The sequence below is a fragment of the Gavialis gangeticus genome, unplaced genomic scaffold, assembly GCF_001723915.1.
Source record: "Gavialis gangeticus isolate Ggan-Ray unplaced genomic scaffold, GavGan_comp1, whole genome shotgun sequence".
Lineage (NCBI taxonomy): Eukaryota > Metazoa > Chordata > Crocodylia > Gavialidae > Gavialis > Gavialis gangeticus.
Window position 1 is genome coordinate 72,595,962 of NW_017729032.1, and position 15,861 is coordinate 72,611,822.

At 41.0% G+C, this 15,861-nt stretch overlaps 1 protein-coding gene across 1 annotated transcript in view; it reads left to right on the forward strand.

The window, feature by feature from the left end:
* Positions 1–15,861, forward strand: part of OLFM4 (olfactomedin 4) — a 35,187-nt gene that overhangs the window by 11,242 nt on the left and 8,084 nt on the right. The window contains exons 3-5 of the mRNA XM_019525546.1: positions 2,613–2,765; positions 12,533–12,745; positions 13,617–13,770. Coding sequence (XP_019381091.1) covers positions 2,613–2,765; positions 12,533–12,745; positions 13,617–13,770 — 520 coding nt within the window. The remainder of the gene's footprint in view (positions 1–2,612; positions 2,766–12,532; positions 12,746–13,616; positions 13,771–15,861) is intronic.

The window sequence follows — 15,861 nt, forward strand, 5'->3', positions numbered from 1 at the left end:
TCATCCAAGTTGCTAATGAAGAAATTGCGCAGTGAGGGCCTAAGGACCGAGCCCTGGGGGACTCCACTGCCCACATCCCTTCAGGTCGAATATGACCCGTCCACCACCACTCTCTGGGTGCGGCCCCTCAGCCAATTTGCGACCCATCTGATTGTGTAGGCATTAGTGCCACAGTCACCTAGTTTTTTAATGAGAATGGGTGGGAGACAGTGTCAAAGGCCTTCCTGAAGTCCAGAAAGACTACATCCACCGCAACACCTGTGTCCAATGATTTTGTGACCTGATCATAGAAGGCAGTCAGGTTGGTCTGACAGGATCTGCCCTTAATGAACCCATGCTGGTTGCCCCTGAGCGTCCTCCTCACTGCTGGTCCCTGACAGATGTGCTCCTGGATAATTTTCTCAAAGACCTTCCCCAGGATTGAAGTAAGACTAACGGGCCTATAGTTGCCCGGGTCTTCCCTCCTCCCTTTTTTGTAAATGGGTACCACACTGGCCTTCTTCCAGTTGTCTGGCACCTGGCCAGAGCACCATGAGTGCTTGTAAAGCTGTGCCTGGGCCCCACAATAACCCCTGCCAGTTCCCTCAGCACCCTAGGGTGGAGAGCATCTGGACCTGCTGATTTGAACACATCCAGCCCCTCCAGAAGATCTGCCTTTTCCTCTGGTGCAACTAACCTGAAAAGCCACTGATGGATGGTGTAGGGATGCAGGGTTGCTAGTACCTTCATATCCTGTAGTAGCAATAACAAATAGTGGCACATAAGCTATTACAGCTTGGGTATGAGCTTTTAAAACCTTCATCTTGCATGTGCTTATGGTTGAGTACAGAACTGGAGTTCTAGGGATTGCAGGTTAAACATTTCCTTATTGCAAAATGTGCTTTAGTTAAAATAAAATTCCTTCTTAGGAAAGTTCAATTTTGATAGAACCTTTTATCAGTCAAATCTGAACCAGATTTTGTAAACTACTTATAGTCTATGGATGAAAAACACTGAATGGGTCTGATCAAAATACACCATATGGTCCTGTACTTATCAGACATTGACAATGTAATGATTTATGTTGGATGTGTACACTGATGCAAATTACATTGGGACCAGGGAGGGGAATACAGTCAACCCCTGCTTAATGCTGTTTCACTTAGCGCTATTTCGCTATAACGCTCATTTTAACTTGATATCTGATTCCACTTAGTGTGCAGTGAGTTTTGTTATAATGCTCATGGTCACCCTCCTGGGTCATTAAAAACTATTGTGGTCGCCATCTTGGGTCGTCAGATACTTTCAGTTTCGCTTAATGTTTGGTTTATCAGGAACCACTTAAAAGCGCTAATTGGGGGTTGCCTGTAATGATCAGTTATCCAGGGGCAATTGCCACAATTGGTACTATTACAGTGCTTCACCATTGGTGTGAGTGCAGGTAATAGCTTGTTTGCACTGAGCAAATGATTACCCCAGGATAACTGCAGACAAAAGTCACTTATAGCTCTGTAAGTTGCATGGATGCTGTTTCTTCCTGGGGCTACATTATATTGGATTTTAGTAAGTTACAGCTGTGTAGGTCTATATATAGTGTGTCTGCTCCCTTTTTTCAACTGTTGAAAAAATGATTTACACCAGTATAACTTTGTTGTATATGCAGGGCCTGTAAGACCTAAATGTTTATTGTGAATGCTATTATTATTTTATGATCTGACTTGTGCTCATTTATCCTTAAGAAAAACCTCTTGACTTTTTTAGGAACATAGGACTAGAAGGGGCCTTTCTGTATCTCAGCGGGTGCGTCTACACATGCTATTATTGTGCATGGATAAACACTGGAGCTTATTGCTCTGGACTGTTTTGCTCCTGGGCATGCCATTTGAATGTACGCCCAGGAGCAATTAACTTTGGAGCAATCAGGTCTGGAGTTTATTCATGCGCAGGCTGTGGAGTTGGGTCAGAGCAGCCCTGGCTGGCAGTGGATACTACTGGTCAGCTTGCCAGCTCAGGGCTGCTCCCCCGGCTCTACATGCAGTGGAGGGGCTGGCTAGGGCATAAGGGTGCTTCAGCCTGGGGCTAGCCAGCCGGTAGCCCCCTCACTGAAGCACCCCCATGCTCCAGCCAGCCCCCTCCAGCATCTACATGTGTGCTGCTGTGGAGTTTTTTACTCTGCAGCGGGATAGTACTTGTATTTACTAGTATTGTATTGTATTTAAGCAGTACTAGCCTGCTGCATAGCAAATTAGTTTAATTCAGTCTAATAGGGGCGCATGTGTAGATGTTGAGGTGTTTACTGCGTATCTAATTAGTTAATTGTGCAATAGATATCTTGTGTAGATGTGCCCAGTTTCCCCAATTGAAAAATAGTGATAATGATATTTAACTACTTCCATAGAGGAGTTGTGAAGCTGAACTAATCAGAAGACCCTTTGAATCTATTGGAAGAAAGGTGTAAAAATCATAACACTTTTTATCTAATGAGCAGTATCATCATCATCATCATCATTATAATTATTATTATTACAGCTTAACTTTTTCCTTACTTGAGGAACAATTGTCAGACTTTACCTTTGATTCCAAGTAAAATATTGACTTTTTTTTAACTTTATTATATATACTTGTAATTACAGCTATTTTCCAACGTGTCCGGTTCTTTGGATGACCGGGGAATATGCCAGTGCTCTGTGTACCTGCCAGACACTACATTTCCCGTGCAGAAGGTTGAGAAATTGGAAATCATAGCCCAGACCCTGTTGCAGAAATTTGAGAGTGAACTGTCTAAAGTAAGGTATCCTTTTTATGTACCTGCCAATCGTATATTAAGGGAAAAATGGGTAATCATGAAAGAGTATAGCAGTCAGCATTATTTGGTACTCTTCAGAAAAGAGTTGTATAAGAATACAAGGTGATTAAATATAATATATACAGCCCTATAGCATAGAATTGATTCTTTGCAATGTCACATTGTATGCACAATACTTGCTTGTCTGTGATTCCTGTATACAGCTTGTCCGATAGGAAGCCAGGAACCCTGCATCCTCTGTGTTATTATTTGTATGTATCCAGCTTAGGAGAGGGAGTGAGGAAAAGAGGGCAATGGTGAATTCCAGCCGGACTAAAGAAATGGGTAAAAATATATTTCTTGACTCCTCCATAGTCTTAAAAGGTAAAAAAATAAAATATTTCAACATCTGAAGGCCGAGCAATGAGATGATCAAATTATGCATTTTTTTAAAGACAAACTCCTTAGCCTCATTCTACTTGGGTTCTTTGGTACAAGCATTTAAATCCCACAGAACCCAGTTAAACCCACAAATATCTCAATGGCTGAAGTACCCTGAGTGAAACAGCTTATGAGTACAAGGATCTGTATTTGGCTTATGTTAGGAGAGAAATTCAGAGCTTAAATTTGGTGTCCAGGAGAAAGTGTTTGCTCCAGCAACCAGGCATCTTATGAAATGAAGTGTCCTTGAATTAATCAGCAGAAAAAGGCACAGAACTAAATTATAAATTCTAACCATAAATATTCATAACTCTCTTCTGGTATAATCAAGAACAGATAAGAAGTTATGCATAAAAAACAGAACAACGCGGGGATGCAGGATCCTATGAAGAGATATTTTCAGTTGAAATAATTTGCTTTGAAATAACTGGAGCTAACACGCATTCAATTGTCAGTAGGGATATGAAGAGCAATTTGACAGAAATCTCAGTGCCTTTGAGTATAGGAATTACCTGATCACTTTAGTAGGAATGTATAACTTGACGTTAACAATCTATGAAGACATTGAGGTATGAACACTGAAGTCCCACATTGCTCCCCCTGTGCTCAGTAGCAACATTTTAATTGGCTACAAGAGGGCAGGCTCAGATCCACAATTCTGCAAAGACTTTTTGATCAGACAGGACTGACATGAGACACACTTGAGGCCAATCTTCTATGGAAATGCAGCTCTGCAATGGGAGTTTTATCAGAGTAAGGAATAAGTAGTGATAGCTGGAGTTTTAGAGCTTTTTTCAGACCTCTAGCAGCTTTCTTTTTTAAAGAAGTGGTTAGACTCTACTGGCATGGATGATATAGCCCTCTTCAAGTTAATGGGATAATAGAATCATAGAAAATTAGGGTTGGAAGGGACCTCAGGAGGTCATTTAGTCCAACCCTCAGTTCAAAGCAGGACAATCCCCAACTAGATCATCCCAGCCAGAGCTTTGTCTAGTCACATCTTAAAAACTTCCAAGGATGGAGATTCCACCACCTCTCTGGGTACCTGTTCCAGTGTTTTACTACCCTTCTAGTAAGAAAATTTTTCTTAATATCTAACCTAAACTTGCCTTGCTGCAACTTGAGCCCGTTGTTCCTTGTTCTGTCATCTGCCACCAATGAGAACAGTCCAGCTCCATACTCTTTTGAATCTTCCTTCAGGTAGTTAAAGGCTGCTGTTAAATCCCCTCCCAGCATCCTCTTTTCTAGACTATATAAACTCAGTTCCCCCAGTCCTTCCTCATAAGTCATGTCCCCCAGCCCCCTCACCATTTTTGTTGCCCTCTGCTGGACTCTCTCCAATTCGTCCACATCCCTTCTGTAGTGGGGGACCCAAAGCTGAACGTAGTACTCCAGATGTGGCCTCACCAGTGCTGACTAGAGGGGAATAATCACTACCCTTGACCTGCTGGCAACACACCTACCAATGCAGCCCAGTAAGCCGTTAACTTTCTTTGCAACAAGAGCACAGCTGGCTCAGATTCAGTTTCTTGTCCACTGTAACCCTCAGGTCCTTTTCTGCAGAGCTGCTGCCCAGCCAGTCAGCCCCCAGCCTGTATTGGTGCATGGGACTGTTCCATGTTGAGTGCAGGACTTTGCATTTCTCTTTGGCCCAATCCTCCAATTTGTCTAGGTCACCCTGAAGCCTAGCCCTACCCTCCAGCATATCTACTCCTCCCTGCTTGGTTTCATCTGCAAACTTGCTGAGGGTGCACTCTACGCCATCTTCCAAGTCATTAATGAAGATGTTGAACAAAACTGGCCTGAGGACTGACCTCAGGGGGACTCCATTTGATACCAGCTGCCAACTAGACATCAAGCCATTGATTAGTACTCTCTGAGCTAGATGCTCCAGCCAGATTTCTATCCACCTTTCAATCCATTCATCCAGCCTGTACTTCCTTAGCTTTACTGGTCTCCCTGCATCCACAGAGTCAGTCTGCCTTCTGTGATGAGGTATCGTGTTGGTCAGGCATGATTTGCCCTTGGTGAATCCATGCTGACTCTTCCTCATCACCTTCTTCTCCTCCAAGTGCTTAGAAATGGATTCCTTTGGGATCTGCTCCATAATTTTTCCAGGGAGTGAGGTGAGACTGACTGTTCTGTAGTTTCATGGATCCTCCTTTTTTTCCTTCTTAAATATGGGCACTATATTTGCCTTTCTTCAATCATCCAGGACCTCTCCTGATCATCATGAATTTTCAAAGATTATGGTGCCGTTGCCCGGCAAAGACCAGCACTGCTTTGCCACATGACCTGGCTCTGCAGGGAGCGAGATCTGCATCAGGGTCTCCACACCATCACTGCCCACTCTGTGCAGCCCTGCATTGCCGGGGCAGCGGGGGGTGGGCAGCGGTGGTGAAGAGACCCCTGGCATGGATCTCTGCTCCCTGTGGAGCTGAGTCATGCAGCAAGGGGGCAGTGTACAGCTGATTCCCTGCAAGACCAGCTCTGAAACTCCAAACTTTTCCGAAACATCTCCAAAACATTTCCAGAACGTTTCAGATGCCTCATTTTGTTTCAGAGATGTTTCTGAGCCTTATGTTTCAATTCAGATTTGGTGTTTCAGGTGCCAAAATGGTCCAAAACACCTCTGAAATGAAACAACAGCTGAAATTTTGCACAGCCCTAATCCCTTGCTAGCTGCAACTCTAGTTATGCTTTGGCTGTGCTGACTTCCTCCCTGCATGCCTGAGCAATAGGCTTATGCTCCTCCTTATTATTTTGTCAAAGTTTCCACTTCTTATAAGTTTCGTTTTTGTGACTTAGTTTACTGAAGAATTCCCTGCTTAGCTAAGCTGGTCTTCTTCCATACTTGCTCGTCTTCCTGCACATCAGGATGGTTTGTTCCTGCACTCTCAGTAAGGCTTCTTTAAAGTACAGCCAGCTCTCCTCGACTCCTCTCCCCCTTAGACTGGCTTCTCAGGGGATCCTGCACAGGGGTTCCATAAATGAGTCAAAGTCTGCTTTCCTGAAGTCTAGAGTCCTTACTCTGCTGCTCCCTATTCTTCCTTTCTTCAGGATCTTGAACTCAGTGATCTTGTAGTTGAGAAAATAGGGGTGGATCTACACATGCATTTCTATTATGACACAGAAAACTAATGAACTCTGCCGCAGTTTATTAAAAATACAAGTATTACCCTGCTGCAGAGGGTATACCCCAATTCGTTGCAGTTTGTTCCTCCCTAAAGAGACTGTCTCTCTGATGACTGTTCCACTGTATGTCGGTTAGACCCAATCTTGTTGTTGCTTCTCTCTTCTAATGGAGCAGTGCCAGTGCCCATCATTTTAAGATGTGACCCTCAGTTTTCAACTTCAGTTGTAGACAGTGAAAATTCTTGACCTAACCCAGGCTTCACTGAACTTCATCCTGTCGAGACTGATCAGCCAAGCAGCCTTGCAAAGCATCAAGCTAGATACAGTGTGACAGATCTTACAATGTGATCCCAGGCGAAGAGCCACACAGGGCTCAGAAATGAAAACAAACAAATTAGAGGTTAGTTTAACTACAGAGGTGTTAAAAGTTCATAAGTATTATGTTATTGGTCTGTAGAAAGAAAAAAGTTACTGAGCATTGCCCCAAAAACCTTTGATTTGGAATAATTTAAAAATGTGGAGAGGAAGGTGGCATGAATCCAGGTGCCTATTTGTACTTGTCCCATGTAAATACATATTTCAAATGAATTTCTCACCTTTTCAGTTGTGGAGAAATCCCTTTGGGTGTACACTGCCAATATTCTTCTTTGTTCCTGCATATACTTACAAACAAACTAAAGGAATAACACCAAAAAAATAATAATTTTCCAATTCTATAGAGAGGTAGGCCTGAACCAAAACCCTAGCTCCAGCCCTTGCTTCAATACATGTTGGGGAAGTTCAAATAAGATTTAGTTTTTCAACCTGGACCTATCTTTATGCTGTATGGGCTTTTATTAGACTGCTGTAGAATTTGAAGCAACTAAGGAAAATTCAGGCACCAAGGCTGCCTATATATGTGCTTGGGTGTGGGGGGAAGTTTTAATAAGAGTGGTTCCTGGATAGCTGCTATAGTTAAAACACCACAGCATCACATGTATTAAGTCCCCATGTTCTTAAAAATGGCCATGGGCAGCTTTAACTCCTTCAGTAAGCTTTAGTTAAAACATCCCTGCTTTAACTAAACTTAAACTTTAAATTTGAAAGAAGATTAATTGAGTCTGCTCTGACATGTTCTAAATAGAACACATTGGAGTGTGTATATAGGCAGCCTATATTCTACTATAGCCAGATTTTATTCTGTTTGGTATCTAAGTGGACTAAGGTGCCTAATCCTGATGTGCTGCTGCTGGTGGTAGTGGTGGTGGTAGTGGTCCTCCTTCCCTTACTTGCTTTGTCTCAAGTCCTTTTGCAGCTAACAGGAGTTCTTCCCAAGTAAAAACCAAAGTATTGGACCCTTTAAGAGATGCTATACATGTACAGCAAGTCCCAGATAAACAACCTGATTGAATCTCTAACCTTTTGCCTGATTGTAGGCTGCTAATTCAACAAGCACGGGGGCCCTTTTATAAAATCAGCAGGCAATGAAGTTCACAGATAAAAAGATGCTCTCATATTCCAAATCAGCTCAAACTGTAGGCTGAAAATATCAGGCTAATTTTTCATTTGCAACTTGAACCTTTGCCACTCTAATTATGATTATGAACAAATTAACCTTTAAAAATAATGTAGGAATCAGCTCTTCTTCTCAGCATGAGAGAGCTTGGCTCACTTTGCGTCCCTTGAAAGAAGGAAAAGAATAGGAACTTAAATGCAGGGGGAAAATGTGCCTTTCTCAGTAGGAGCTGCTAAGCCCAGGACATCCTCGTGCAAGAATAATAATGGAAAAAGAAAGCACGCCTTCCCAACACAGATAAAGACTCTGTCCAAAATAGATTATTCTGTTAGAAAATCCTCCTTGATGCCCACATGTGGGTTGCATGTCAGGTAGGTGAAATCTTGTCATGTGATCGTAGAAGTCAAACTTCCCTGAGGCTGTTGCACTTGCATATGTGACTTTTCAGAATGGTGGGCTCCTGTCACTTCCATCCTAGTTTCATTCTCCACATTTTTCCATTTTATGTCTTCCTTCTGCTTCTTCAGCCCTGCTCCTCCATTGTCCAGCTGTATGTTGGAGGAGTGTCTGTTTGTATGCTGAGAAACCCATGCTGATAAATACCAAGGGCAATAAATGAACATTATAGGTTTTTTTCCTTGCCCCTTTCATGACCTTAGTGTGCCAGCACTTGAAAGAGGAAAACCCTAGCAGGAATTATTCTGGAATATGCCTAAAGTAGCTTCATTCTAGTTCTGTAAGGGTGCAAGTCCTGTGCACTATTTATATACTCCATCTAAGGTCTCTAGTATGACCGCTAATGATTATTGACGTGTATCCTAAAATGTGGTTTACGTGTTGGATTTTTGAGAGGGTGTGTTGGCCTGTCTGAGAGGATCAGGGCCAATCACCCAAAGACAGAATCAAGGTATGGACAGAAAATTATAAATCTCAATGCAATTTGCATTAGTTTTGCGAACTGATGCACACTGCATTTCATTATGTCATGGACTGAGATAGTATGAACAAGGGGTAGCCTAAACTCTAGGCTTCCATTACTGGACCCGGCCACCAGGTGGCCAGAGAGCAAATAATATCATATTTGTGTTAACTAAATGTTTATGTCCAAATGGTCTAAGGACAAATGACGTCTGCAATTTATGCAAATGAATAAATTCTGGAGCTTATAGCTCTGGAGTGTTTTTTTCATTCTGGGTGCTCTTTTTGAATGTGTGCCCAAAAGCAAAAAACTCTGGGGCATATTGATCCAGAATTTATTCATGCACATCACATGGAGCCTGGTTGGAGCAGCCCATGCTGGTAGGGGACCCGGGGGGTGAGGCTGCTAGCCCAGGGCTGCTCCAACCCAGCTTCAGCTTCTGCAGAGGGACTGGCTGGGGTACAAGGATGCTTCAGTGAAGCGGCTCCCTGCTGGCTAGCTTTGTGCTGAAGCGTCCTGTGCCCCAGCCAGCTGGGGCAGCATCCTCATGTGTGCTGGTGTGCATGAAAAAACTCTGCAGCAGGTATTTACAAGTATAACCCTGCTGCGGAGTTTATTAGTTTTGTGCATCCTAATAGTGGTGCATGTACAGATGCCAAGACTTCTACTGTGCAGTGATTTAGTCATTAAATGTCTCATGTAGGCATGCCCACTATAACTTATACCAGTGGAGTTTTACACCCATTCTTTTAGAGGTAATTATCTACTGGACTGAGTGAAACTACCTTAGTTTAGTAGTTTGTGCCCTCCATTTGCTATATTTTTATTGGTTGTCTAACCAGCCTCACAGTCACAAGACCAGTGTTTACAAAGTGTTAAGGATGAATGGGTCTAACTGCCATACAATGGAACAGTCATCAGAGAGACAGTCTCTCTGGGGAGGAACAAATGTCCAAACTTAATTAAAAGGGATCTTGGTCTTATCACAGAGCAGCTGATTTGTGGTAACTGTCCATCTGCCTGCTTTTAGCTCGGAGTAAGTGAGAACTACACTGTGGCAAACCTATTTTACTCATGCAGAAAAATGCTTTAAAGGGGTCATGTGCCTTGGGCCAATATATGGTTTAGTTATCCCTTAGCCTGAATTTTTACAGGATTGGGAGTAGATTCCAATGTATACAGATTGGGAATAGATGATGCAGACAGTTAAATTCTTGCTAGGATAAATCATTGTATGTCTATTAGAATCTGTAGGACCATCCCAAATTTATGCCAGCTCAGGATCTGGTCCATATTTGGGTTTTAAAACATGTTTAGAAATCCCAGTTGAAATGCATGGGAATGCATAAATTGTATGTCTGAGAGCGTAAGATGGTTCATGAAATATTTTCTGTATGTGTAAGGAATCATGCACAAAGAGTTTGTTCTGATTTGGAAAGTAGCTGAGATACGGTTGCATAGAAAATTACAATTCTGAAAAGAGTATTTTCTTATCTTAGGCTCTGCTTTTTCAAGTAAATCACTAAGATTCAATACCAAGACACAGAATTATAGGCTGAATTGATCATATCTAGCCAGCATGGGTATATATACACTACTTACTAAAGTATTAAAGTCCAGTACCAGCATACACTGGATTTAGTGTAAACCTTGGAAAGAATTATTTAAAGGAAGTTTCTTTTGTAGTTGTTCCAAAGTCTCAGTTGGGAATCTGGACAGGAGAACATAAGGACAGTAGACCAGCAAGGTTTTAGTTTCAATAAAAACTCTCCCCATGTCAAAATTTTAAAAGAACATCTATGAGCTATGGCCTTGTTTAAAATGGAACGGAAACATTATTGACAGATGAAAAACATTTTAATTCATGTTAATATCATGCAAAAATGATTAAACTGATTTTTGAATTATTGGGCTGAACATATTCATAAGCAATTTCAGACAGAAAGGCAAGATTTAAAGGTATGATAAACATCTGAAAATAGGGGCATAAAATAGACATGTATTCTTAGGCCATAATTGCAGAGCTACTAGTGGGACATATTAGTAGCTGTTGAGAGATTCTTCAACTTTTGCAGGGCCATCAGAATCATTTAAAGGCAAATGGGCACATTTTAAGTAGTATGAAACATATAGAATACAGAATTATATTTTTCTCAAACTGTTAATTTTTGTGTAACTCTGATTTTCTAGAAAAATTCCAAATCTATAAGAAGCCTTTGACATTGCTCTTTACACCATTTGCACAGTGACCTTTGCATTAGCAGATATATATTTTGAAAGTATATTTATCCAACCATCTGTTTAATGGTTCCACAGCTGAAGAACTGACTGTATAAGTTATTCAAGCTCAAGGTTGAAAATATTTTTTCATCTCAAATAGCTTTAGTTTAAACTAGTTTTGGTATGGATAAATTGCTGTATTTTAAAAAGTATGTAAAACTAAAACTGTACTTTTTAAGGGGATCCAAAGAGCTCTACTTAAGAAAAGAGTTGCATCAAATATAAAATGCTCTCTGATGGAGTGTTCCTTGCAGTCAGTGAAAAGAAATGTCAGCATTTGGAGACCTCTCTCTCAGATTTATCAGGACACTAATATTTTTCAGTTAAGTCCTTCCTATTAAATTATCACTGCAGTTATCTGTTAGAATCTGGCCCCAAAAACTCTACACAAAACTGGTATAAAAGTTATCTTCCAGGCTAGGGACAGACATTACACTAAAACTGGTTTAAGTGATCATAAACTGGTTTAAACCTGTAATTAAACAGATATTCAGTGCACGCAAACCAGTTTGAAAATGGCTGAAACTGGTTTGAGATGAACCTGATTGAACGTAGTATCAGACTTAACTGATTTGGCTCAAACCAGTTTATGCAATGTCTATCCCAGACCCCTTCTTGGTTTAAGTTAAACTAGACTCCCACAGCATCCCAGCATGCTCTGTGAGCTGGGCTGTCTGCTCCACTGGAGGGCTGGCCCCTACCCTCTGCTCCCTGGCTGGAGCTCTGGCAGAGACTGCAGGTGTCTTCCTGGCTTCCCACTGCTCCCTGCTAAGCAGGGATTCCCCCCTTCCCTCTGCCCTACGCAGACACCTCTCAGTATTAGCTAGCATACCACACGCTGGCTATGGTGCTGTAGCAGACAGGACAAAGGTAGACAGCACTGTGCCCACTTAGGGCTTTTTGGAGCTAATCAACAGGTAGCTGTGAAGCTTTTGTTTTCTTAATGGGCTGATAAACACTGAGTTAGGGGTCATAAATACTGTGCTATCAACTGCCTTGTGGTTGCTCGGAGGGAGGATACCTCTCTAATCAGAGCACCCTTCAGGGGCCTGGCCATGCCATCCTCAGCTCAGCACTGCAGAAGAGAAGGGAGGGTTGCTCTAGCACCCCCCAACTTCTAGCCAGAGCCACTGCAAGTATGTGCTGACATTTCTTCAGTTCAGAGGGGATGTCTGTTCAGTTACAAACTGGCTTAGCCTAGCCAGGTTAGATTAACCTGCCAAGATTGAATCAATTCAGACTCTGTGTTTTTGAATGTCTGTCCCTAGCCCTAGAGGAAACATGGATGAGGAATAAAAAATTATCCACAAATTCTGTTCTCAGTTATACCCAAGTAATCCTTATGAGACTTCAATATGATTGCACAGATCTAAACAGGAGCCAAATTTAGCATTTTATGTACATGTAGCCCTGATGCCACTTGTGTGTATGGAATAAAGATGTCAAGCATCCATGTTATATTTGCTAACCTGAATTGGAAAATGTGCTTACCTTTTAGGTTACACTGTACATGAAAACAGTGGAATTGTATGAACAAAAAATCCAAAATCTAACCGTCAAGGTGGAACATATGGAGAAAACCAGTGTTTCTTATACTGAATTGGACTTCCAGTTACTGAAAATGGAAATCATACAAATGGAGAAGCTAATTACTCAGCTGAAATCGACACTTGGTGAAAGTAACGTGATCGTTGAACAACTATATGTAGAGGTATTGGAAGAGTGCTATTGAGCCATTCAGGTTCAAATTACAATTTTTTTTCTTGGTTATATCACTTCATTATTACATCGTCTCCAGTTGTTGTCAGTGGAATTATTCTGGATTTTCCTTGGTGTAATTTAAAATAAATCTGTATTTTTTTCTTTATATATGGCAGAAATGGAAACTAGAACCTCCTTTTCATTCACGTACCTGAAAGCTAAAGTTCTTGAATGCCCTATTGAATAAAAGTGCTGACTAAATTATTTAATAAATATTAATCTGTAGGCTCCTCTGGCTGTCAGCTGCTGCTCCTTAACTCAAATAATTTAAAAGTTAACTTCTCATGACTATGGTAGTAGCCCAATGAATATAAAATCAGGAACTGGAAAAGACTCACCTTCCCAACATACAATTAATCACATTTTCAAGAGTGTAATTTATTACTCACCTGGAATGAATAGTGACAATAAAGTAAAGCAGTTAATAGGTAAAATATAATGAATTTCTTCATTGTCCTCTTTAGCTATGGATAACAGAATATTTTATTTACTTGGGGAGGTAACATTTCAAGGAAAGGTTAATATTGGGGTAAGCATTAGTGGACAGGAATAGCATTCCTGTTTTCATGCATGGAGTTGGACAAGATGACCTTTGAGGTCTTTTGCAACCCTATGAGTCTATTATTTTTATTGCAATATTTTGCATTATGGTACATGATTGAGTTTCAGAATTACAAGCATTTTCTTGTTAGACATAATCAAACTTATTCTAAAACATAATCAAACATATCTTAAAAGCTTATTCTGCAGCATCTACTGTGAAATGATAAACCCTGCCTAAAATGATTACAGAATTTAATTCTAAACTTTTGTTTGTCTAGATCAAGAATCTGACTCTCATAGTGAATGATATGGAATCAATGGACACAAACAATATCCTTGCAATTCGTCGGCAAATTGTGTATCTGCAGAATCAGTTGAAGGCATGTGAAGAGCACAGCAATAAGACCACAGAAGTACCCTATTTCCCACCAGGTAAGCATTGCTTTTATTGGCCACATATGAAGAAATGTGAAAAGTAGGAGGAAGAGCAAATGAATTGATTATTAATATTAAATATAATGAGAATGATAACACACAGCACATGAGACATTTACCAGACACCTACTAACATTTTTGGCAGTGGGTTAATATGAAAATTGAGAACTGAAGAAAAGTGCTTTCATCAATTCTTACTACTTCCCATCTAGAAAGCAGCAAAAAAGCATGAAAATTTGTACTGGCCTCTTTTATAAACACTTTCTAACTGTGGGAACATTATGGGTTTTCTGACCAGCTCTGATATTACTAGCTTCCATGGAAGTGATCTGGACCTTGTGGATTTCACTTTCCTGCTACTTGAGAAACTTTTGAGCAGCAGTGGCTGCACTGAAGCTGTTTGTATGCAAGTTCAAGCATAGTTGTATGTTACATAGGGTTCACATGCAGAAGATTCATCTTGACCCTGAAGGCTAGAGATATAGGCTGCCTATACACATGCTGGAGGATGGGGGGGTGGGGCATTTTAATTAGAGTGGTTCCTCGATAGCCCTTGCACATTTCAAAACAGTCACAGGGTGCTTTATATAAGGCTCATTCAATGAGGTTTAGATAAAGTACCCCTGCAGCCATTTTGAAATGCGTAGGGGTTAATACACATGATGGTGATGTGACGCTGGAGCATTCTAATGAGAACATGAAGCAGACTTGATTATTTGAGTTCTAATTAGAACGTGAACAAACACATAATAGACTGCCGCCAGAGGTGGTTCAAGCACCTACTTTGAATGCCTTCAAGAGACATTTGGATGTTTATCTTGCTGGGATCCTATGACCCCAGCTGATTTCCTGCCCCTGGGCAGGGGGCTGGACTCGATGATCTTCTGAGGTCCCTTCCAGCCCTAATGTCTATGAAATATATAGAAACCCATAGGCTGAAATCCTGGATCTACTGAAGTCAACAGTATTTTTACTGTTCTCTTCAGTGGAACCAGGATTTTCCCTTAATTCTTTTTTTTTTTTAACAAAAAAGCAGCTTCACCTCAGTGGACAATTAATAGTGTATTTACCTCTGGGAAACCTTCCCATGCACTAATGAGAGTTTTTCAAGCCCTGATAATCCCTTGTATATATTTATATGGTTCCTATTTTTTTATAATTGTTATAAAAGAGAAAGATCTTTTATGTATATAAAACTGTTGGAGAAGAAATCTGGTTTTCCCTTCATCCCTGATAATTTGGTTAACAATCAGAAGGGAGCCAGACTAAACAGGGAAGGTTTGGGGAAGGCACTTTCTAATATACAGATAGTGAAGCTATACTGCCTACAAGGGCTAATCTCTCATCACCTTCAGGTTAGTTAGTTCAGGTTTCCCATTGGAAGGACAGATAAAATGATAAGAGAAAAAGCTTCCCCTTGCTTCAGAAAACTTTCCTTAATGACCTCCTTGGAGTTGTGCCAGCACTTTAGGCAACTACTTCCACTCATTTTTGACAGAAAATACGAACACCACCATGTCTGGGGGTCAGACGAAAAGAAAATATCCTACATTCAAAAAACTTTAAAGGCCTTCTATAATCCTTAGAAAAGGCTTAACATGGTTCAGTGAAAAATTTAGTGTTTTCAAAGTATTTGAAGGGCATCTCATTGATTTATTGAGGGTGATGGTGTGGAGAGAAAAGCTGCCTCTTTCTTCTCAGCCTAACTTCAGTTAGCTTTTATTACAGCTGAAATGTACTAAAGTCTTTAACAATAGCGTTGTGTTCTTCAGGGGTGTACGGCTGTGTGTGACTTCTTCCCTGGTTGACTTGACTGTAGCTTGTTTGTTCAGTGCAGCGGTTTTCACAATGCAGGGAATGACTTGGAAAGCTAGATTCTCAGGTAGTATAAACTGTCATAGCTCCACTGACTTCAGCTGAACTATGACAATTTACACGAGTTGAAATCTGGATGTAGATGACCTCCAATGCATGGCTATGTAGAGAAATTCTCCATGGTACAGCTGGGCTGCCACCTAGTTAAAAATGCTGGGAGCAGGCTGGGAGTGTGGTATCTGGGTCTACCATTAGGCAAACCCAGTGGTTATA